The sequence below is a fragment of the Rutilus rutilus genome (assembly GCF_951802725.1).
Source record: "Rutilus rutilus genome assembly, chromosome: 1".
In the NCBI taxonomy this organism is placed as follows: domain Eukaryota; kingdom Metazoa; phylum Chordata; class Actinopteri; order Cypriniformes; family Leuciscidae; genus Rutilus; species Rutilus rutilus.
Genome location: NC_140209.1, coordinates 8,192,906 through 8,218,354, shown reverse-complemented (window position 1 = coordinate 8,218,354; position 25,449 = coordinate 8,192,906). Strand labels below are relative to the sequence as shown.

Here is a 25,449-nt window from a genome sequence, read left to right as displayed (position 1 = left end):
TATAAAATATATGCAATATAGTGATCAGTTAACAGAATGCCACTGAAAGTTCTCTGACAGAAATTCATAATTTCACTCCACTTTATTGTGCATCTATTTTGTTGCTGAAAGTCTCTATTGTCTTTGTCATTTACATTATGAGTCATTCCCGCAGGAACTGTATCTTGAACTTTTACCTGCACCTGTTGTTCAAGAGGAACAGTAAAAGTGGTTTAACCTTTGTATCATGACTGACTCCACACACATACATATTTCGTCTTGCTCTTATACAGGCAATGAGCAAAGAAACTTCCAAGAATGACTTCTAAACCTCCACATAAAGGTAACACATTTAATTAAACACATTATTGTTTGTTATATGAATTAGCCCTTAGTCAGGGTAGCATATTTAGTTTTTGACAGAATGATGAGGCTGTGATGGACAGAAGTGGGTCTACAGTGTGTTCAATGGATTGAACTGTTGTTTAATATTATGCCAATTATTTATCTGACAAAATGTCTTTCCAAAAAACTTTCAGTAGACAAAAATTCAATAAAAGCATTTTGAAAGTTGTGAATTGTGAAAATGACATGATCTAGGACCTTTACACAGTGCGTATGACGATGACGATTATATGACAATCCCTCACAGGATCACTTTCAACCATTTTAAATTCAAAATGGCGTATTTCTACAGTCTATGTAAATGTAGAGTAACATACGACATACGTTTAGTTTAATGATGAATGTAATTAATAACTCTATGAACTGCAGTGATGCTAGTGAGTTTTTTATGGGTCACAGAACAGTATCAGGAACAAATGAGTGTAAAAGACTGTGTTCAGTGTCTGGCATGCTCAGAGGATGTTGGTTCTCTTTGGATCTACCTACATTTGTGAACAAACATTCTCAGTGATGAGGTTTAACAAATCCAGATACAGATCCTCTCTCAGTGATGATCACTTGTGTGCTGCTGTCCTTCGCATATCCACCTCAGATATTCAACCTGACTTCAGTGCACTTGTTAAAGCCCAACACAGGCTAGATTTCTCTCACTGAACGAGAAAAAAAAACAAAACAAAAAAAACAACAACACTGGGGCATTTATTGCAACACTGCAAAAAATGCACATTTTCAAAACTGTTTTTGTGAATGTTCATTAAATAGTGATATAATTGTGTGCTCCACATTTTCATTTCATTCATTTCATTTATTGTTTATATATATATATATATATATATATATATATATATATATATATATATATAGAGAGAGAGAGAGAGAGAGAGAGAGAGAGAGAGAATATATTGGGCAGAACTGAGTAAAGTGTATGGGTCCGGCCCTCTACAACCGCCCCAGTTTCTCATGTGGCCCCATGGGGAAATTAAATGAGCATTTCACCCGTGGGAACATTAATCTTTATTGAAAGTGGGTCATATATAGTCGAAATGTAACATCAATTTAGAATTTGGTGCCTTCTTGACCGAGGAAAGACAGAAAGTAACTTTAGGGTGCATTTTTATGGAAGACAACAACTCCCACAATGCACCACATTGCACAGCTCCGCAAACCACTCCCACTAATCCAGAACAGTGCATGAGGAATCCGCCTATCAGAGAAATCACTCTTCTGTCTACAAGGCTAGCTACCACCAGAGCTTGAAATTCATTTCTCAGAAAATTTCTAGTTAGTTGGCGAGCAGTGAAAGCATAGGCGCCACCAGCCCGCCCCAGCTTGAGCCAGTCCGGGCTCCTTGTTCACAACAGGCAGGTCTTCTGCCTCGGCCGCTGCAGCCGCCTCTTGTTCCTTCATCTGCCTCGGCTGCTCTTCGCTATATTGCGGCTCGTAAAGGTAGCCACGAACATCTGATTCGAGCATCAGACTTTCTAAATCCTCTTCTTCTATATCATATTGAGTACCTTCCGCCATTGTCGTAACTTCACATCTGGCTCCACAGCGCCTGTTAGCTTAGCTTCCAGACAAGATGGCGGATATTGCTTTTAGTTTCTGCAATTGAAGTCCCACCCACTGATCTGTGATAGGTCTGTAGCGTGAGTGGGTCCCACCCCCTGGAAAATGAGTGTTTGTAGTCTCAACCCCTCTACAAAGGATCTGGGACTTCCTGCTTAGAATTACGCAAAATTATGACTTTTGCATCATTATAAGCAGGAACTGCAACACTGAAATCCTTATTTCTCCCGTCTAAGGGGAAAATGAGGGAATAATACACGACCATTCAACAATATGACTGGGTTTCTAACGATACAAAGCTTAATGCAAATGGATGAAGTGTCCCTTTAATTGCCCACCCCTGATGTACATGCTACAAAAACTCTGAATATGTGATTAATACAAAAAGCTCAATACAAGAAAATAAAGGTTTAATGAGAGGGTGTTTTACAGAAATTAAAGGAACAAGATCAATCTTATGCATTAAATGATTCTCAGAATAAAAAAACAAAAACAAATATATATACACTATACTGGTCATAAGTTTTAGATCGGTAAGATTTGTAAAGTTTTTTAAAAGTCTCTTTTGCTCATCAAGGCTGCATTTATTTGATTAAAAATACCAAAAAATAATAATAATATTGTGAAATATTATTACAATTTAAAACAGTAATTTTCTATGTAATATACATTAAAGTGTAATTTATTCCTGTGATCAAAGCTGAATTTTCAGCATCATTACTCCAGTCTTCAGTGTCACATGATCCTTCAGAAAGCACTCTAATATGATGATTTGATGCACACCAAACATTTCTGATTATTATCAATGTTGAAAACAGTTTTTTACATTGTTATTTCAGGATTCTTTGATGAATAGAAAGTTTAAAAGAACAGCATTTATCTGAAATGGAAAGCTTTTTTAACATTAAACACTACCGTTCAAAAGTTTGAGGTCAGTAAGAATTTTTATTTTATTTTTTGGGGGAAAGAAATAAAATAAATCAATACTTTTATTCATCAAGAGTGAGTTAAACTGATCAAAAGTTACAGTAAAGACATGTATAATGTTAAAAATATTCTATTTTAAGGAAACGCTGTTCTTTTGAACTTTCTATTCATCAAATAATCCTGAGAAAAAAATTGTACACAACTGTTTTCAACATTGATAATAATAATTAATGTTTTTTGAGGATAAAATCAGCATGTTAGAATGATTTCTGAAGGATCATGTGACACTGAAGACTGGAGTAATGATGTTGAAAATTCAGCTTTCATCAGAGGAATAAATTACACTTTAAAATATATTAAAATAGAAAACAGTCATTTTACATTGTCATAGTATTTCACAATATTAATGATTTTTTTGTTTTGTATTTATCAAATAAATGCAGCCTTGGTGAGCAGAAGAGACTTCTTTTAAAAACATTAAAAATCTTACCGATCTAAAACTTTTGACTGGTAGTGTATACAGTATATATATACTGTCATATAAAATATATGCAATATAGTGATCAGTTAACAGAATGCCACTGAAAGTTCTCTGACAGAAATTCATAATTTCACTCCACTTTATTGTGCATCTATTTTGTTGCTGAAAGTCTCTATTGTCTTTGTCATTTACATTATGAGTCATTCCCGCAGGAACTGTATCTTGAACTTTTACCTGCACCTGTTGTTCAAGAGGAACAGTAAAAGTGGTTTAACCTTTGTATCATGACTGACTCCACACACATACATATTTCGTCTTGCTCTTATACAGGCAATGAGCAAAGAAACTTCCAAGAATGACTTCTAAACCTCCACATAAAGGTAACACATTTAATTAAACACATTATTGTTTGTTATATGAATTAGCCCTTAGTCAGGGTAGCATATTTAGTTTTTGACAGAATGATGAGGCTGTGATGGACAGAAGTGGGTCTACAGTGTGTTCAATGGATTGAACTGTTGTTTAATATTATGCCAATTATTTATCTGACAAAATGTCTTTCCAAAAAACTTTCAGTAGACAAAAATTCAATAAAAGCATTTTGAAAGTTGTGAATTGTGAAAATGACATGATCTAGGACCTTTACACAGTGCGTATGACGATGACGATTATATGACAATCCCTCACAGGATCACTTTCAACCATTTTAAATTCAAAATGGCATATTTCTACAGTCTATGTAAATGTAGAGTAACATACGACATAAGTTTAGTTTAATGATGAATGTAATTAATAACTCTATGAACTGCAGTGATGCTAGTGAGTTTTTTATTGGTCACAGAACAGTATCAGGAACAAATGAGTGTAAAAGACTGTGTTCAGTGTTGAGAGCAGGGCCGTTCCCACCATTGACGTTCAGACCTCTGTATTTTTCCGAGGTGTATATAATACAGTTTGTGAAATAACTGCCTAATATTAACTCTATTTTGTTTGGTGCTGCAAGGGATATTGCACAATGCCAGGATTGAAGTTATGAGTGTTATAGTTATGAGTGTATATAGAAGTCTTGGCGCTGTAGTCGGTGTTACCAGTGTTCGGCCATAAACCAATACATTTTTTTTTTTTTAAGTAAGGGGAAAATCAGTCTTATTCCTTTTTTTTTTTTTTTTTTGCTTCTCAAAAATGAACCGAAACTCAGCATTTAGCCTATAGGCTACTTGTCGCACAGTTTCTTTCTTTCTTTCATTTTGTTAATCTGTTAATGATTTAAGTGTAATAAATTTCACGCATAGGCATGCTATTTATTCCTTTTATGATTTTGTCCTGTTTTTTTTTTTTTTCGTTCACAAAAGCTACAGGTGCATATGATGATGAATCCTCCTGTTCTGTTGTTTATGCTGCTATTTGTGCATGCAGGCTAAATCTAACCCCCTGGAAAACATTTTTAATAGGTCACAATCACAGACACTTGTTCATTCTAATTTAATTTATTTAACATAATCTTGTTGGTTAATGAATGGAGAATGATCGCGTCGGTTGAAGATCGCAGGAAATCCTGTTTGTTGATAAAAGGAAACATTTATAATTTCTGTTTAGTTTAAGTTTTTCCAACTAATAGTTATATGTTCCTTTATTTCAGGTTTTTTTCAATTAGCATAAATGTTTTTAATAGTTTTAGTTTTAATTAACTAACCATGCCTGGGCAAAACATCCACAGAACTGTGAATTTCCCTACTCTATAACTAAATGTACAGTTATTTTACCCATTCGGACCCTGCATCCATTACAATTGGACGTTTGTCATTCAATCAAATGGCAGTAACATGTGTTAATTAAAAAAACACTTGGCATAGTGTCCCCCATGCCCCGCCCCGCTCAGAGGGCAGAGCTTCAAGAGCTTGTGTCCTTTTACCTCACACACACTGGAAATTTCAAAAACATTTAGCCTTTTATGTTCAAACCGGAGTTAAAAAGATGGAAAGACTCAAGAAGAAGTGACAACATGTAGAAGCATTTCTGAATGGTTAGTTGATGAATCTATGCAGCTGGTGTGTAGTTATCTTCTAGTCATTGATTAGCATATTCTGTCATGATAATCTATAAATCGTGTTCAGGGGGCGGGGTTTATGTAAATTCTAGGGTTGCTGATGTCACTAACCCGGGAGGAATGTCGTGTAGTCTCTACCAGCCGTTTGTTGTAGTCCTTAAAAAGCGATTTCTGCAAAAGCAAATATCTTTTAAACCTGATAAGTTTTAAACCTGCTTTTACCCTCTTAACATCCTTGATGTGTCATTACAAGTGCACAGGTCATGTGAGTGATTCCTTCAGAGTAAGCACGGGTGAATCTGACTGCAGTAGATGTGAAAGATATGAAGAAAAATTTAGTTAATTCGGCCAGCGCTCATAGCCTACCTGTATTTACATCCTGTTTTCGGTTGAAGTCCAAAGTAGTCGATTGTCGAGTTCACGCGCATATGTTTAGTTACCTATGATCATGCGCGTGAACTCGACAATCGATTATTTTGGATTCACTGACTCACTGATTGCAGTAGATAAAGGAACTCTGATTCTTGTCTCTTGCACTACAAGACTACAATGTTTGAAAAAAAAAAAACAGTAGTAGCCTATGCTGTGATAGGTATTGTAATATTACCAAATATACTTGTTTAATGTCAGTAATAACTCCTTAGGAGCATAAGAATTGGATTACCACAAATGATCCATGCTGAATTGGTCTGACTCAGTTCATCATTGATTGGGAGAGAACAGTTCAAACTTACTGACTGTGGAAATCAGTGTGTGGCTCAGTATACTATAAGCAGTGGCGTCATGCCCATTCAAAGTGAGGGCACGTGCCCCCTCAGATTTTTCCTCCCTGATAATTTTTTTGTCACAACTTTATTCCTATTATGCTCCATAATATACCAGAGCCTATAACGACTCAAATGTATTCTTCTGGATGTGTAATAAATCGGTCAGCATCAGCTCTTTTTCCTAATATGGTGTCTGGGTATCAAAGATTCTAGAGCGCTACGCGCGTAGCACTCTAGAGTCTTTGCTGTGTATGTTCGCAACTCACTCGTCTCGCACGTTGAGCTGGCAATGTTTTACAGATGGTCTTGAAGTGGTAAGTGGGCAAAGCAACAAATCAGTATTGAATTAGTTATCGGATGATATTAAAAGGTAGTGGGATTATTTGTGGTTGACCTGGAAATTTTAACTTGATCAAAAAGTTATGGATTTGATATTAGCTGCGAATTCAGAGCATTAACTTGTGTCAGTGTAACGTTATCGATAGCTAGCCTAGTCCAACCGTAAACTAGTTGGCTAACAAGTTACTAGCTTTTCTGTTAGCTCATAAATTACTCTTTACAAGTTCCTTATTTAAAATATAATAATGAGCAGTGTAACTACAGTATTTCAATGATTTTACTAAAGTAATGTTACATATTACATTTGATTTGATTACTTTTTTGTCAAATATTAACCATTTTCAAATAAACGGGGTAGTGTTAACCTTATTCAGCACTGAAATCTGTCAAACTTCTTTTAAAGTCCTTCATCACATATTAATATTAAAATAACTTAATTTCAGAGCACCACAAAGTCAGACCTCAGCACCTTTATGTACCTTTAATGTAAGATCGCTCTTAGGTCACATACCAATTTAAAATCATAACATAAAAACTGCAATGGTAGCCTACTGTTTTTAAAATCATGTGTAGTAGGCCTAAGTGTACAGTAAGTGTGTGTGTAAACATGCTTTAATGAAGTAGACTTCAAAAGCTTTTGAATTTGAGCTTACAGTTCTTTCATCAACCTGTCTTTTACATAAACTTACAAAATAGATACTTTAACTTAGTCCTCAGATAGAGGAGGGTTGCTGCTAGCTCCGTTAAGGTATTTCTGTCCCTCCCAAACTACATTGAAATGGTATGTTTAGCAGCCAGAATTTAAAACTTTTCAGGGGGAGAAACCCCCTGACCCCTCCTAACATGATCCATATCACCCTTCAGAAAACAATTGCAACGTCTCAGATTGTGCCCCCCCAGAATTTTGGCTTGCATGACGCCCCTGACTATAAGCAAAAGACGGCGAGATGAACAGTGTAAAAAGCGGCTCTTTTCACGCACACTAAAACGCCGTCGAATACGGCATCATTGACGTATTTCGCGCGGTTTTTACGGCATTTGTAATTACAACTGAGTATTTTGCGGCACAAATGCGTTTGGCTGTAAACACGATTAATCTATAGTGTAATTCTGACTCTCTTGGCTTTCCAATCACACCGGTGTGAAATCACACCGGTGTGAACAATCATACGCTTCAAAGGGTTAACTAGCGATCACATGCGGTGATGATGCTTACGTCCGTTATGGAGAACCAGATGACAAATATTTCAACCGACAGCTGAGGCATTTAAGTGGCACCTAAATGAGGCAGATGCACCGAAATATGCGATTCAGTCCGGTACCGGTTCCATCCCGGTTTCTGTACCCAACCCTAGCTGCACTGTTACACTACGTGAACTCACTCAGAGTTATTTTTATCTTACACTGTTAACCCTTTCAACCTCACAGGAAAATCCACACTACAAAGAGTAAAAAGTAACATTGAGACAGTGTTGCAGTGAGATAATTAAGTGAATATGTAAGTGATTGTTGAGCATTAGTGATGAACACCTGATGTTAACAAGCAGAATAACTGAAGGAAAGAGGAACACTAGAACAGGAAATAGAGAAACACAAGAACTACAACTGCCTTCCAGCCATTACACATTATTACACTTATTATTAACCATGTAATGTAAACGCATTAGCTCAAATGATATACAGGGAATTTTAATAATTAATCAGGAATATGATTAATATATATTTAGGGCTGTGCAATTAATTGAATTTCGATTTCGATTTCGATTTTGGCTCCCAACGATCACCAAAATAGTACAATCGAGTAAAAACGATTATTTTGCCATGTTCTGTTTTGAAAGAACGCTCTAATTTTGTCTTGTGTTCTGAATGACGCGCGCACGCGCACATCCGCCACTCCCGATGCCATAAACTCTCTCAGCTTGAATGTTTAAACTGATAAGACTTAAAAAGAAGTGAAAATGATCAACTTTAGTTACGATGCAATGCTGGCCCGATTGTGCAACTGACAATTCCGTCATGTCCCGACTCCTAAACGCGAAAGTGTAGTTTTGACGCTTGCCTTGTCCAACGCATTTTAAGAGACAGAGAGAGAGAGGACGCGGCGCCGCTGAACACTCACGCGGTTTGTGAAATTGCGTCTTGGAGAAAGTTGATTTGATTTTATAATCTGTGTGGATTCATTTAGGCTACTCATACAATCTACTTGCTAAAGTGAATCAATGTTTGTGGGGGAATTTCCCGCATTATAAGTGGTAGACCTGCGGGAATTATTAATATAATATAATATAATATAATATATATATATATATATATATTGATCTGTATATATATTTTTTTAATATTTCAAAAAGTACAATCAATGTTCAAATTTCGATTTTTTAAGAATTGTTGAAAGGTGTCTTTGGTAACACTTTACAATAAGGTTCATAGCATTAGTTAACTACCTTAGTTAACATTAACTAATAATGAACAATACTTCTACAGCATTTATTAATCTTAGTTAATATTAATTTAGCCTACAAATACGTTATTAAAATGAAAGGTTGTATTTGTTAACATTAATTAATGCACTGTGAACTAACATGAACAAACAATGAACAGTTGTATTTTTATTATATAACTAACATTAAAAAATATTAATAAATACTGTAACAAATGTATTTCTCATTGTTAGTTCATGTTAGTTAATACATTAACTAATGTTAACTAACATTATTGTAAAGTGTTACCGTGTCTTTTTAATAAATGCAACACGTTCCCAAAGTCATGTGAAATAATCGTGTTACATAATCGTGATTTCAATACTGAACAAAATAATCGTGATTATGATTTTTTCCATAATCGAGCAGCCCTATATATATTGCAAATTACAGTTACATTAAAATTATTGAGCTGAAAAATAGATAAATTGAATATATCAATATTCCATTCTTCAGATCAAATATCCTGATATCTTTTACTGGAAATTAATGTAATTATCGAACAGTTGTTTGTCCAGCAAACGACCATAAGATTAACTTATCAACTTCTCATAAAAGTTATCACTTCTTATAATTCCAGGAAGATCAGTTTTCTGGCCATGAAAACTATTCTCCTGTCCTTATAAATTTAGGTTACTAAAACCGTAATCAAATTGTAAAGCTTGTAGCTAGATCAAACATTTCAGGGACTCGTAATGTGAGAAGTATAGACAGAATCAATCAAGGATATAATGGATTTTAATCATTGAACTAATAATACATACTACAGTTATACATGGAATATATGTATATACAGAAACATTAAGACAAAACTAGATGAACATGAAGATGACGAATAACAGATAAAACGAGAGAGAGAGAGAGTGTGAGAGAAGGGAGGAAAAAGAGATCCTCTGGAACGATCTCTTTGGGTAATGGCAAAATCACAAACAAAGTGGACCTTGAGAGCCAACAAGGACATCAGATCACATTAAAAGTTCAGTAAACTTATCTTGCAAAATGATTCTCTTGTGTTGGTTGAGGAAAGCAGAGTCCTGCTTGTGTCCTTAAGAGCAGCGTGCGTGTGTTCCCATCTCTCCCGGGCGAGCGAGGTCGCGGGAAATTCAAAGAGTCTCTTTCTTTGAGGTGAAGTTGCCAGGAATGATTCAGGCTAAGTTCATTCAGCTCGTGAATGAACAGAGGCGAATAGGAAAACGAAACTAGACTATAGAAAACATACAAAGAAATAAAAGAGAAGAGAAGCAGGCCGAAGCCAGTTCGGACTTGGGTTTCCAAAGTTTTCGAAAGAGGACGAATCCTCTTAGAGCATTTCGAACGGAAGGTTTTCCTTTGTCCTGTTAGACACGCCCACTCGAATGAGTCATGAGTGAGATCGAATTTGAGAAGATTTGCTCAAGTCATATGAAATGTGTCAAATGATACAAATTACTGCAACTGGTTATCGAAATTCACCTCCATCAGGTCGAGAGGATCGCACAGGTATCAAAAATAGAATATAGACTGTAGCAATGCAAAGATACATTATTATGCATTAGTATAGGCATTTGCAGTTCGATTAATGTTACAATAGGACATATATATGCTTTCCTATGGTTTCTATACACATCTTAACACAAAAGGGATATATTTAGTACATTTAAGAGTGACTTTATGGGTAAAAAGTCCTTTTCTGTAGTGGGTTTCTGCGTGTGTGTGAGGTGACTTTATGATTGGCATCTGTTGCATCCCATGGTGCGCGTACCACGTGAGGGGTTGGGGGTTTAATTTGAAAATGGCAATCTCAGAGACAAAAGTATAGTAGTTATGTATGCAAGTTCACTTATATTATATTGGACCCCAGCATGCATTGCGGCATGAAACATTTGATTGTCACCATTGTTGAGATTCATATGCTGATTGTTGATGTCTGTGAGTGTCTGAGTCAAGCAGTTCAAAATGTTTTAATGCACTATATGATTACAATATCCTTCAGAATAACTGGTTACAGTAATGTTGCTGGATTTACTGTTGTAGAATCACAGATAAATGATAAATATTAAGTACCCATACACCCAAAGCTTATACACAGGATGAGCTCAGTGAATCTGACATCCAGAATGGTCCTGAATGATAATGGCATCATCATCACCATCTGCATATTATGTTCATTGTACAGCTCTATCTGTAAAAATTCTGTTTATAGTAATAGCCATCTGTATATTATATTCAGTACATATCTAGCTGTAAACTCTGTTCACAGTAATAGTTATCTGTATATTATATTCATAGGACAAATCTATCTGTTAATTCTGTTTATAATAGTATTTAACTCTATATTTATTCAGTACATATTCATGTCCTGCACTTATGGAACCACTGTATATCCTGCACTTGCTGATATTGCACTTCTGGTTAGACCTAAACTGCATTTCGTTGCCTTGTACCTGTACTTGTGTAATGACAATAAAGTTGAATCTAATCTAATCTAAATAGCCAAGGATACCTGATGAACCTCCTCTTGACGTTTCTTGCCATAACACATGTGTTTTATAAACCCATAATTAAAGCAGTCAGAGAAAACTAATGTTATACATTCAAGGGTCAAGAGACCAACTAAAACAAACACTGATCCCCATCATGGTGACTACAAACTTGATTATTTCTGTTCTTGTTTCTCTGTCCTTCAGTGATTCTGCTTATCAGGTGTTCATCAGTGTCTTAATTCACTCACTTCTTTTCATTCAAGGGGACTATATTAGTGAACTAATGTAGGGAATAGTGAATGAGGGTATAGGGTGTGATTTGAAACACAGCCTCTGAGTGTCGACTTTGAGCGCTGTTAATTCACAGTATATTCCTGTAGTTTCGAAAACGATAAATATAACCCATAATGCATTGTTTTCTATTACTGATATTACTGATTTAAAGCCCATGTTGCAGGTTAGAGTACCCAGTAAGCCAATGTATAGAAAAATAATGTAGGAATTAGATTTAAATATAAACATATACTTATAAAACGCTATTTAGGCTTCTGGAGTCGTTTTTGTGAGAAATTTTTACTTCCGCATTTGAAAATCACTTAACCGCCGAACCTGAAGTGACGTAACATGAGGTAGAGCGGTCAAAGTAAATCAACTAGCGAATAGGAAAGCAATGGATCGCAATGACAGCTCGGAAAGGGAATTGTAGCCTAAATGTTTACTCATATGATATATATATATATAATTCATTTATAATTGATATATATGATGATATATAATTATGAGCCTGATATGAAACCAAGTGAGCAGGACAGGCCAGGGTTAGACAGAACAACGGTGAGTTGTGGTGTGAGGAGAACAGGGCGAGAGAACAGTGTTAGCTTATAGATGTATTCACGTTAGCCGACGATATGTATAACACTATGCTCAGATCACATACTGTACAGATTATCATCATCATGTATCAGGCAATAGCAAAGCTAGTATTTAGACCCTAACCTGCATGTGTTGTGTGTGTCAGCCATTAGGAGACAGTTTCCAGAGGAAGAGGGACTTTATAAAGGCTTTGAATTGACCCATTTGGTGACGATGAATAAAAAAAAATGATCACAATCACAACTGTCTTACTGTACAAAAACTTTATATGTAGAAACAGCCAACACAAACATTAAAGTCTGTTTGTACAGATTGAAAATGAATTATAGAACATAATATTATATTTATAATAATAGTGTCGGCTGCAGACTAATAACAAACACATAAATGCATTACATTACAAGTTTATGTAGGATATGTTAATGAATTAAATTAAGACAAGGCACATTTTGTAAAATAGATGTGCAGTGATCTCTGACGGATCCGTGAGCGTCATGTTTCCCACTGGCGGCCGAACCACATGCTGACGGCGGACCGGGCGACCCGATTAAGGAGCTGGGACAGTGTGCACATATCGCCGGGATTATAATCATTCGGTCTATAGTGAACGCTACACACTACCGCGTTTTTCAAAGCAGAAGCAGAAGTGAAGTCCCGTCTCTTACCCTGCACAGAACGCACACTGGCACGGAAGATCGCACCGTCCTTTTTCTTATTCGGAAACCTGTGGACTCGATGTCCTGACAGGCCATAATTCACAATCATTTACCACGACGATGATTAATTGAAATACAATAAGCACAGAAAACACACTGAATCATGACCGCTCCAACTGAATACCAACCTACTCCGCACTGAGCGCGAACGCAGAGCCAAACGACTCCCTCATGTGACGTCATATGACACGATGGTGAAAAAAAGCGCTTTTTCAACACGGTCAAGGAAACGGTCACGTTTTCTATTAAATTTGTGCCCTTATGTCTTGCAAAACAATTTTTAATCCTGCATTTACTTTTCATATGGTATTTTAATACAAGGTTATATTAATAAAAAAAAATAAAAAAAACCTGCAACATGGGCTTTAATGGAAAATGGTGTGATACTGTCAGAATTTGGCCTGTTTGTACAGCAAGGGTTAACAGTGTGCATTATAGAGCATAAAACAAGACTTGCATTATGTTGATACATAAGTGTTGTTGTGTTTGGAAATGTTGAATGTGTTTGTGTTACTGTCTCTAAACTATACACTTTTGGCAACCACTATTTGATGATAACAAATGTTATACATTAACTCATCTTTGAATGTAATTGATCCATTGATCAAGTAATACATACAGAGAGAATCAGATCTCCAATTCAAAATTGATGTAAAATGTGTTTTAGTATTAGGTTTTTAATTATCCACAAATGCCAAACTGTCATTACTTTACTAAAACTAGTTATCTTATTGGCTCATTATAAAATAAACTTAACATCTGTTGATTGTATTTTTTTTATGATACAAAAAGAGAGTACGAGAGACCAAAGTCCATCGGGTCATCGTCCCAACAGTAAGTAAAATAAAATAATGATTATTTGATTCAGTAATATAGTTCACTAATTGTACAACTGCTATTTGATAACATGTGTATGTGTGTGTTATGTGTTTCAGTGAGTGATCTCAGGATTGTTCTGATAGGGAAAAACGCATCAGAAAACAACAAAGTGGGAAAGTTGATCTTATATAAACAAGTGTTTGGAAAGAAATCATCCCGTGATGTAGAGGAGCACAGTGGAAAAGTGCAGGGGAGGAACATCACAGTCATCAGCACAACTCACCTGCTCAAATCACATCTCTCGCAATCACAAATAACAGAGGAAGTATCAGCGCTGTCTCCTCCAGAACCTCATGTGATCATACTGGTGCTGCAACACAATGATTTTAGTGAGAAGGATAGAGACAGATTACCTTCAGTGTTGAACTGCTTTGGTGAGAAGGCGATGAAGCACACAATGATTCTGACTACTGATGATGAGAAACGCAGCGCTAAACAGAAATCTGTTAATGAATATATTCAACAAATAACTAAAGAATGTGGAGGAGATAGTCTTCAATTTAAAAACACACACCGCTCTCAAATACTTCAAAAAGTGGATGAAATAATCATTCATGAATTTAAGACAAAACAGGGATCATCACCGACACGAGAAGACAGGAGATCTGAAGACAGAAGACAGAAAGAGATGGAAGAAGAAAATCGTTCTCAGAAGCTTGACGGTAAGTCAATTGTCAGCAATAGTTATTAAGAATATTCTCATAGACAATTTTTTTTTATTTATTAAAAAAATGTATTTATTATTAATTAAGATATTTTTTTTATTCACCTAATTATGATCATTTTAAAAACATTGACAGAATTTTTTTTAGCAAACAAAGTTTTTGGCCTTGATTGAGATTTTGTTAGCAAGTGAAAACTAAAAACAACTGAAACAATTTGCATAATTTAAAACCAAACAATTTTTCATTCGGTGAGAGTAATGCATTTATAATTAGTATATATTCTTTAAATAGACTACAATACTGAATACAGTTTTGCTGTACGGCTAAATCTGTTATGGCTTATGTTTACTTTAAAAAATTATGGATTTGGAATTGCAAAAATTCCTTTTTGCAGAGTAATGTCTTATTTTCCTTATTTTTCTACAGTTATACCAAAGTATGGATTAAAAACAGGTGTTATAAACTCCATACGTTTTTTAATATACAATATTAATATGCTTTTCAGTGTCAGAACATTTCTCTGGAAAACAGAAGCTGAACCTGGTGCTGTGTGGAAGTGATGGATCACTTACGGTCTCTGTGTCCAAACTTTTACAAGGGAAAAAGTTCAATCTTTCACATCAGGAGGCGAACAGTAAAGAGTGTGTGAAGAGAGAGGTGGAAATACATGGACGTGTGATCCGTCTGGTGGAGCTTCCAGCTCTCAATCAGCTCTCAGAGGAGGAAGTGATGCATCAGACTCTCCGCTGTGTGTCTCTCTGTGATCCTGGAGTTCATGTTTTCCTCCTCATAGTTCCTGTTGGTCCACTGACTGATGAAAACAAAGCAGAAATAGAAAAGATCCAGAAGATATTTTACTCCAGAGAGAAATTCATGGTGCTCTTCACCTCATATAGTACTAAAGAACATGCAAAAGATTTAGTAAAATCCAGCACAGATTCTCAGAGGTTAATCAGTCTCTGTGGAGATCAGTACAGAGTGATGGGTTTAAAGGAACCTGAAAAGCCAAGACAGATCCTAGATCTACAGGATTATATAGAGAACATGAAGACTGAACCATATTCACTTCAGATGTATGTGAAAGCTCAAGAGGACAGAGTCAGACGTGAAACAGAAGAGAAATATAAAGAAGATCTGAAGAGACTGGAGAATGAAAATAAAGAATTACAAGCGAGGATTCAATCAGACGGTGAGTTGATGGACCTTCTTGATGTGAGGAGACAGTGCGTCTCATTGACTAATAATTGTGTAGATTATTTCATATTTGTACACAGAAGAACTTCCTATGGAAAATCTCTGCCTCATTCACAACACGTTCGTACACATATGAATTTGTTCTTAACCTTGACACCTAACAGTGTTTAACAAAACACATAATTTGTTACAAAGAAAGCCAGAAACAAAGATGATCAGGTGATATAGTTTTCAGCATCATAAAGTAGAGTACCGGTAATTTACTAATCTTATTCCTGACCAAAAGTAGTTATTTGTTATTAGTAAACTACCAATGATACTTTCTTGACACAGATCAGACATCCTGAATTTAGATTTTTAAAATACAATACGGGAACATTTTTTTTTATTGTTACTGGCTCCCAGTATGCATTGCAGCATGAAGAATGTCACCATTGTTGATATTCATATGCTGATTCTTGAGATCTGTGTGTGCGTACTTATTTTTTACTATGTATTTATAATTCAAAATTCAGAATGTCTGATCTGTTGCAATGAAGTATTGATGGTAAATATAATCTATTAATAACAAATAGCCACTTTTAATCAGGGATATGATTAATTAATTAATTTTGGATGCTGAAAACTATATCATCTGATCATCTTTGTTTCTGCCTTTCTTTGCTACAAATTATAATATGTTTGGTAAAAACTGTTACAAAGACACAAACTCACATAAAAATTCAAGAGTCAAACTGCCCAACTAAAGGAAACACTAATCACCAACATTTTCAATAAAACATTGACATCTAAGCCTCGGTTGACTCTCAAAAAGAACTTCTGCTGAGATTTTGACAGATGTAACATCATCTTTTATTTGTTGTTGATTTCGGTCAGTTGTAGTTGTTGTGTTTCATATTTTGAGAGTGCAAGCATGAGGACAAACCAACATCACATTGTAACATTGATCCAATGCCATTACCATTGATTTTTGGATTAAAGGGGGGGTGAAATGCTCATTTTCACTCAATCTCCTGTTAATCTTGAGTACCTATAGAGTAGTATTGCATCCTTCATTTCTCCAAAAAGTCTTTAGTTTTATTATATTTATAAAAGAAAGATAGGCTGTACCGAGTTTTTCCGGAAAAAAAATGAGCGTCTGTGCGGGCGGTGTGCTAAAGCAGTGCTAACCGAGCTAACAACACACAGAGAGACATTTGAAGCAGTTTCTTACTCACCGCCTGCGACCGGCGAACATTTATCATTGTGACTGCTCGATCCTTAAGCATTAGACGATCTGCAAATCCGTCGATCTGGGCTTTGTTTATAAAACAATCATCGTCGAAATGCAGGGAACAAACAGTCTTGCACAAAAACAAACTCCATCCACTGGTCCCTTAACGCTGGGTTCTTTGGGAATCTGTGCAGGGTTGTCTTGCCCTGGCAACCAAAAACCCACTTCTTTGGTGACATTGACTTCCTAAAGCCGAGCATAGCGCTTTGATGAGGTAACGTACTGCTTTCGCTCTCTCTCTCTCTGTCTGGTCTACGGGTATGGCGAGTGGATAATGCCACGGATAACTTACCGAAGTCTACAGTCGTGTACTTTTACGTGACAGAAGGGGTACGCCGCACCACAGACGGGTGAAACCAACGCGTGACTCCAACGTCGCATCACAGCACGTCGCACCACTGACGCGTGACTCCAACGTCTCACCACAGCACGTCGCATCACAGACGCGTGACACCAACGTCTCACCACAGCATGACTCCAACGTCGCATCACAATAAAATATCTATTTTCCTCCCTAGCTTTTCTTATCTTTCCTTTGTTATCTTTCTAATCAATCATTCTTTTATTGTATTCTGATGACATTGAAAATATCATTGATACACATTTTGTATTGTATACAAAGTTGTGTATGTCATTAATGTCATCTCCGAATGGTTTACGAACATAGTTTTTTTTTTTTTTTAAATAATTCACTCACTTTCTACTGGATATGAGGGCTATGCAAATTATACACCATCAAAGTCACAATTTTTTGCACAATTATTAACAACAACTTTAAAGTTGAACAGATAAATTCATTAATTGTAATCTATAAACATAGTATTCTGGAATGTGTCAGTCTGAGTTTTTACTTTTGAAGGTGGTAATAATTTTAATTTACACAGTTGACCATAATGGGCGAATACACAAAATGAAACTATTCACGATATTGTTTACAGGAGAAGGTGACAAGAAAGTATTTTAATAGCCTATTATTTTCAAGAAATCAACAATGAAAAAAATAAGACAGGGAAATAGTCGTTTAGTCACAAAATGCTAAACAATGTAGGTTCATGGTCAAATGTTCAAGACTAGGGCTGTCAGTGTCGACTATTTATTTAGGCTATATATTTTTTGGTCATAAAGATAGATCTGAAGTGAACAATAGCCTTTAGTATGACTTAAATACATAATTACAAATGAGGCAATATAATTGGTTCAAATAAAGTAGGGTATTAAAAGTAATTAATTATTTTATTTTATTTAACAACACTATTAAAATACATGAAGAAATATATAAACAATGAACATATGTATATTATGTACAAATGCCAACAGAGGGCGCAAGAGGATAACTGACGATAATTGTTACACTTTACATCAAGAGCAGTACTACGGTGACGCATAGCTGCTGCCACATACATATTATTGTTTCCCCTCAATTATGTTGTAATAACGAGATCTTATGTCGTTTTAACGTCATCTTTTCTCGTAATAACGTGATCTTATGTCGTTAAAACGACATATTTTTCTCGTAATAACGAAATGTCACGACATTTTTTTTTTTTTTGCCTTTATAATCCACATAAAATTGACAGCCTATCCTTTTTCACACTTCTACGTTCAAAAAGCTTATGAAAATAGTAACAGCCCCCAATCAGGCAAAATGAATCAATGAGGCCCTTTTTAAAAATATATTTTATATAGGCCTATAAGTTTTTTTTATATAATATATTAATTATAGCCTATATAGCCTAAGATTTATTTTTGTTAATAGGCTATATCTTCATTACCTATAGATAATTAAACAAAAAGTAGTCAAAACACATCTAACAGAACATAGCCTAAGTTGTTTATTTTTAACAACATTGTGTTCTTATTTTGTTTAATTAACGAAATGTCAATCTTCATCTTTATAACAGAAGATACAATACAAAAATCTTCAAGATACAGACATATACAATCTTCACATGTATAACGGATTGTCACCTTATAAACAGTCCTTTGTGTGGTGGAATAAGCAATGCTATATAGAAATGTTACCGGTATAATTTAAACTTTATTTTATTATTTTATTTGTTCATGAACTAATTATGCTAACTCAACTAATTTAATGTAAAGAGCTTGATAAAATTACTAATTAAATAATGTCAAATATTAAATGTAGGCTATTGATTAGAGTTGCCATACACTGTAAAAAATTTCTAACCTCCCTAACTCAAAATTTTCTAGTGACTGATAACATCTAAATTTTTCAATTGGCCCAAGTGAAATTCTGTAAATTTCAATTGGCCCAAGTGAAAATCTGTAAATTTAATTTTATAATTTACAGAATTTCACTTGGGCCAATTGAAAAATTTAGATGTTATCAGTCACTAGAAAATTTTGAGTTAGGGAGGTTAGAAATTTTTTACAGTGTAGACTAAAGGATTTTTCTAGACTAGTAGTAATTTATTTAAGCAATTAGGACTAATCACACGTTTATATTCAATCCTGGGTGTATATATGGCTATTCCGCGCTCAAGCGCATAAAACTTGCTGCAAAGCACCGGCAAAAGTAGGCTAATAAATGCGCCTTTCATACGGACAGGATCACATAATCAGATGGTATGCCGTATTTGCTTTCGATTGGATTTTTTTTCGTTGGTGGACATTTTTATTTTATTTATAAACTTTATATAGATAGTTATATTTCTCATGTCTGTGAGGCTAACTGTTTTTCGGTTCATTTTTTAGATGCGCTCCAATTCACAGAGATCAAGAAAGCGCGTTCGTTTTCTTTTATTTTACAAAAGCACAACGTTTTCTTGTTGTTGAGAGTTTACACAAATAAAGTTGCGACTGATGTATTATTCTTTTCTGTATGACCAGAAATGGAGTATTTAAGTTGTTTCCACTGTTGATAGGAAAATGCGAGTGATGGCACCGGCGCGTCCATGTGTGCCATGCAGTGCGCGCTCCACACTCCGCACAAACACTCGGATATGCGCTTAATAATAGCGAACATTTATCTAGGTTAACGTTAGAGCGAGCGGCCATGCCAGACTGATAAGTCCTTCATGTTTAACAAATCAAATTCTGTTGCATTTTATTGCGCCAGTTTGAAAAGGGCGGCTGAAACACTCTACAGATAAACGCCCAATGCTGTTTTTTTTTTCTTTAAACAAATTCGTTTAGTCTTTAAAATAAATATTGTTTGTGGGCTAATTAATGCCATAATAATTTGTTTATTTTATTGGCTACTTTTATTTTTCATTTTTGTTTTGCATTGAATACCATTTAAAGGATTTGCTGTGCAACGCAATGCCATCCTCCCATAGAAAGAAACGTTAAGAGCCACCTTTATTTTCTTTATAATAAAGGGTTTCTATCGGAAAACGCTTAACGTGTAATTAAATGCATTGCGTTCATATTCTGGGCTCATCTGCTTTTCTGTAGGATAGTATGGTTTATTAATAAGGTGTGTACAGCATTTGATCTGTATCACTGAAGTAGCCTATTAAGCCACATTAAGCTTTTTCTTTATGCTTAGCCTAATATGCAATTAAACCTTTTTACAGTCTATGAATTAAACACAATGTTCGTATTCTGGGCTCATCTGCTATTAATAAGGTGTGTACAGAATTTGATCTTTTAACATGAATGTCCGTTGGGGGCTGCTATTTCTTCAGCTTTTTGAACGTATGATAAAGACATGATTGGCTATCAATTTTATGTGGATAAAGGCATATTTTGTACGACTACACACGTCCTTATAAGGCCAAGAAAATGTGTCGTTTTAATGAAATAAGATCTCGTTATTACGAGAAAAATATGTCGTTAAAACGACATAAGATCTCGTTATACGACATAATTGAGTGGAAAAAATTATATGTATGTGGCAGCAATGCGTCACCGTAGTTTTTCATAAACTTCGATTTAAGAATAAAAGAATTTTCCAAGCAAAATGATTAAGTCGACTATATATTGTACAGAGAAATTTGAGTCAGAAAAGTAAAAGAAGATATCAAAATTAGATAAATGTAGGCTATGTTTGAGCCAAGTTGTTGAAACATTGTTGTTGCCATTAATGAAACATTGTAGGCTATATCATTCCACAGACCCAGCTAACACAGAACGTTCCCCTAATGTTATTTTTTGGTTATTTTTTTGGGAACCAAATACTTACGTTAGGGGAACGTTCTTTTTTGGTTTTATTTTTATGTAACAATAAAATAACGTTCCCAGAACGTTGCTGGGTGGTTACCATAAAAAATAACGTTCTGGTAACCATAAACTAACATTCTGAGAATGTTCTGGGTACCAAAAACTAACGTTATGGGAACCAAAAATTGTTAGCTGGGGAGAAGAGCTATGTGAGCAATTATAGAATAAATGGTCTAACGTTTCCGTTTCCATAAAGCAAAAGCTGCATTTTTCGTCTACGGTAGGCTATAAATTTAGAGATAATCTTGTTACAGGGGTAATAAATTATATTTCTTTTAATTTGTTTGTAATTAAAAATGTATGTGGGTTACTCCATGCTCTATTCCAATTAATATTTTCATACAAGGGGGACCATTTGTATCTGGAGGCAGGGATAGATTTTGCAAGTAAAAGATTTTTATTACTTTGTTGTTAACTTTTCTGTCTAGAAAAGATAGACCATTTATTGAAACACTGCTGTAGAAAGACCAACAAGTTAGAGCCTGTTTATGGAATATTCGCTTCTTTTTTTATTAAATCCAAGCAATTGGGTGATGACAAATTTTAAATTAAGAGGCTTTAATATTAAACAAAAATTCACTTTAAAGAAAAGCTTCCTACAAAACAAAACAAAAATCATGTCTCCCGATATAGCCTATTGCAAATCCAATCTTACTCATGCTATTCACTTTTCGTTATCAACATCGGAAGAATAACATTAGATAGGGACGACGTGTGTATCAGGCGTCTTATTAGGCGACGTACTGAGGGACGACGTGTGTATCAGGCGTCTTATTAGGCGACGTACTGAGGGACGACGTGTGTATCAGGCGTCTTATTAGGCGACGTACTGAGGGACGACGTGTGTATCAGGCGTCTTATTAGGCGACGTGCCTGGTTCAGACGTTATGATTTTTTATACATTTCTCACGTACGCCGTCGCCACGTCGCCGTAAGGTATACGTTACTACTGTGACGCCGCCGTGACGTCGCCGCCGGTCTGTCGTCTGACGTCTCTATCAATCCCATTCAAAAATAGACACGGACTGACGGCGACGGAAGGGTAGACTGCTCCTTCGCCTTCTTCAGGGTAGACTTAGAAAAGGCATTATCCGCTCGCCATATACGGGTGCGCGCGCGCCCACGAAGAAGTGCCCTTAGGACCCATATAAGGAAATTCCGCCCCATCTTACGTGACACAGACCCATACTCGAAAAAAACTTTCCGAAACTTGTGACAAACCGGAAGGACTATTTTTGGCACAGAAATACTCCTTCAAACGTACAATTTAATTTTTGAAACTTTGTCCATGTTTAGCGTGGGAATCCAACTCTTTAACAGTGTAAAAAATTCAGTATGCATTAAAATAGCATTTCACCCCCCCCCCCCCCCCCCCCCCTTTAAATTTCAACATTAATTGCAGGTGTAAAAGTGATGTTGATTCAATGCAGTTAACACTGACACATTAACATTGATTTAATGTTGTTCCGATGGTTGCTTGCTATCTGGTGTTCACTCTATGATGGGTAAACTTTGCAATTAATCTGCAAATCAAGTGCGTTCCAAACCGGAACCGATCAACTAAGATCCCTGTACTTGACATCGCTCATTCTGTGATGTGATTATCGCGGATGCACACATCGCGATATCGATGCTAAAAAAAAACAGATTGTGCTTCCCTAATCATGATTGCTATCTTACCAGAGATGGAAAAAAATCCTATTCAAGTAAACGTGTCTGTGTCCCCAGAAATGTTGGTCCTCAAAAGCGCTTCCCTCCATGTTTTCTGGTGCGAATCGTTCATTTTTACCACGCATGCGAACCTGGAAACCAGTTATGTGCACCCCTGATTATATTAATACATGAATTCTTGCATGATTTCAGGTGCTGAAAAGGAAGCTGGTGATCAGGAGTGTCTGAGGATTGTTCTGATTGGGAAAACAGGAAGTGGAAAGAGTGCGACAGGAAACACTATTTTGGGAAGAAATGAGTTTGAGAGTGAATCACGCACAGATTCAGTGACAACTGTGTGTGAGAAGAGAGTTGGTGAAGTTGATGGTCGATCAGTAGCTGTTGTTGATACTCCAGGGCTCTTTGACACGACACTGTCAAATGATCAAGTGGCAGAAGAAGTAATGAAATGTGTTTCACTGTCTTCACCTGGACCTCATGTGTTCATCATTGTGTTGAGTTTGGGAAGATTCACCAAGGAAGAAGCAGACACTATAGATCTGATAAAGAAGATCTTTGGCCCAAAATCTGCTCAGTTCAGCATCATTCTGTTCACTAGAGGAGACGATCTTGAGGGTAAATCTATTGAAGATTATGTGAAGAGAAGTAACTCTGCTGAACTGAAGAAACTGATCAGAGATTGTGGAAACAAATTCCTGGCTTTCAATAACAGAGAAAAACAAGACGACAAAACTCAAGTTACTCAACTGGTGAACATGATAGAAGAAGTGAAAAATAGTAATGAGGGACAATACTTCACTAACAGCATGTTTGAGGAGGCAGAGATGTCCGTTAAAAAGAGAATGGAGGAAATAATGAAAGAAAGAGAGAGAGAAATTCAGGCTCAGAGAGAAGAGTTACAAGCTAAATATGAGATGGACATGAAAATCGTGAATAAGAGACTTGAGGAAGAGAAACAAAGAGCAGATGAGGAGAGAAAGAAAATGGAGAATCAAATCAGAGAAAAAGAGGAAAAACTCATAAAAGAGTTTGAAGAAAAAGAAAAAACGGAAAAGAAGAAACAAGAGATTGAAAACCAGAAACGATCAGAAGAGGAAGAACAGAAAAGAGCTGAAAATCAACAAAAAATAGAAGAGGTGAAGAGAGAGATTGAAAATCAGAGATCACAGTATGAAAAGCAGCAAAAAGAAAGAGAAGAAGAAGATCGAAAGAGAGAAGAGAAATACAGACAAGATGAAGAAAAGATGAAAAATGAACAAGAACAAATTATAGCAGAATCACAGATGAAGGAAGAAGAGGAAACTAAAAAGAGAGATCGGGAGGAGAAAAGGAGGAAGAAAGAAGAAGAGGAAGAGAGACAGAGATGGGAGAGAAAATTAAAAGAGGCTGAAAATGACAGAAAAGAGGAAATTAAACAACAGCAGAGAGAATGGGAGGATGACAAGAAACGACAGGTGAGAGAACGAGAGGAAGATGAAAGAAAGAGAAAAGAGAAACAAGAGGAACAGCTGAGAGAAAAACAAGAAGAACTGGAGAAAATGAGAAAGAGATTTGAAAGAGAGAGAGAAGAAGAAAAACAGAAGACAGAGGAGGAGAGAGAGAAACAGAGAAAAGAAAGAGAAGAAAAAGAGAAAGAATATGAAAAAAATAAAACTGAAATGGAAAGACATTATGAGCAACTGGAACAGAGAAAAGAGGAGTGGGAGAGAATAAAACGAGATGATGATGAAAGACGAGAAGAAGAGAAAAAGAAAATGACAGAAGATCTGAAACGAGAGCGAGAAGAGGAGATCAAGAGAAGAGAAGAAGATGAGAAAAATAGAAAAGAAAGAGAAGAGAAAGAGCGAGATGACATGAAACATAAACATGAAGAGGAAATAGTAATCATAAAGAAGAAACATGAAGATGAAGCCAGAAAACAAGCAGAAGAAATGAATGATTTCAGAGAGAGACAAGAGCAGCACATTCTGGAGCTCAAAAAGATGCTGGATGAACGTCAGAAACAACATGAACTACTGGAAAAACTCTATAAACACCTGCAGGTCCAGACAGGAGAAAAAATATTAGAGCTAAAAAAGCAACAAGACCAGAAAGAAAAAGAAAAAAATGAGCTATTAGAAGAAATTGAAAAACTGAGAAACAAAAATTGTGTTATTCAGTGATTTTCAAAGCATACGAATTTTACAATAATAATGTAATTTTCTTTCAGTCTGGCCCATGGCATCCATTATTGTGGGAATGTTTAATAGATTTATTTGATTCACTGTGTGTTCAGTTATCTGCAATGCTCTTAACATGTCTGGAAATAACAGGTTTTGTGTCGTCCTGAGCAGGACCTTCCCTAAATGAAGATTGAAGAACCTGAATTTGACTTTGAGTAGCAACCTGAATAGCTCAAGAAAGCAACCTTATATTTGTTTGTACATTTTCTTTATGCTTTTATGTTTTTGTATTCCTTTGTCAATAATAATAGTTTTATCATTAAAGTCATTCAAATATACACTTATTTTCCTTGCTATTGATATGTGTTGGAGAATTTT

The 25,449-nt window shown here is 35.7% G+C and overlaps 1 protein-coding gene across 1 annotated transcript; it reads left to right on the top strand.

Moving 5' to 3' along the window:
* Positions 1–83: 83 nt before the first annotated feature.
* Positions 84–25,295, top strand: LOC311302919 (GTPase IMAP family member 8-like). Its single transcript, XM_084429050.1, has 6 exons — positions 84–322; positions 3,689–3,738; positions 13,835–13,876; positions 13,978–14,583; positions 15,092–15,775; positions 23,102–25,295. Exons 2-6 carry the CDS (start codon positions 3,714–3,716, stop codon positions 25,069–25,071), a joined length of 3,327 nt encoding a protein of 1,108 aa, XP_084285176.1. The 5' UTR covers positions 84–322; positions 3,689–3,713; the 3' UTR covers positions 25,072–25,295.
* The last annotated feature ends 154 nt before the right edge of the window (positions 25,296–25,449 follow it).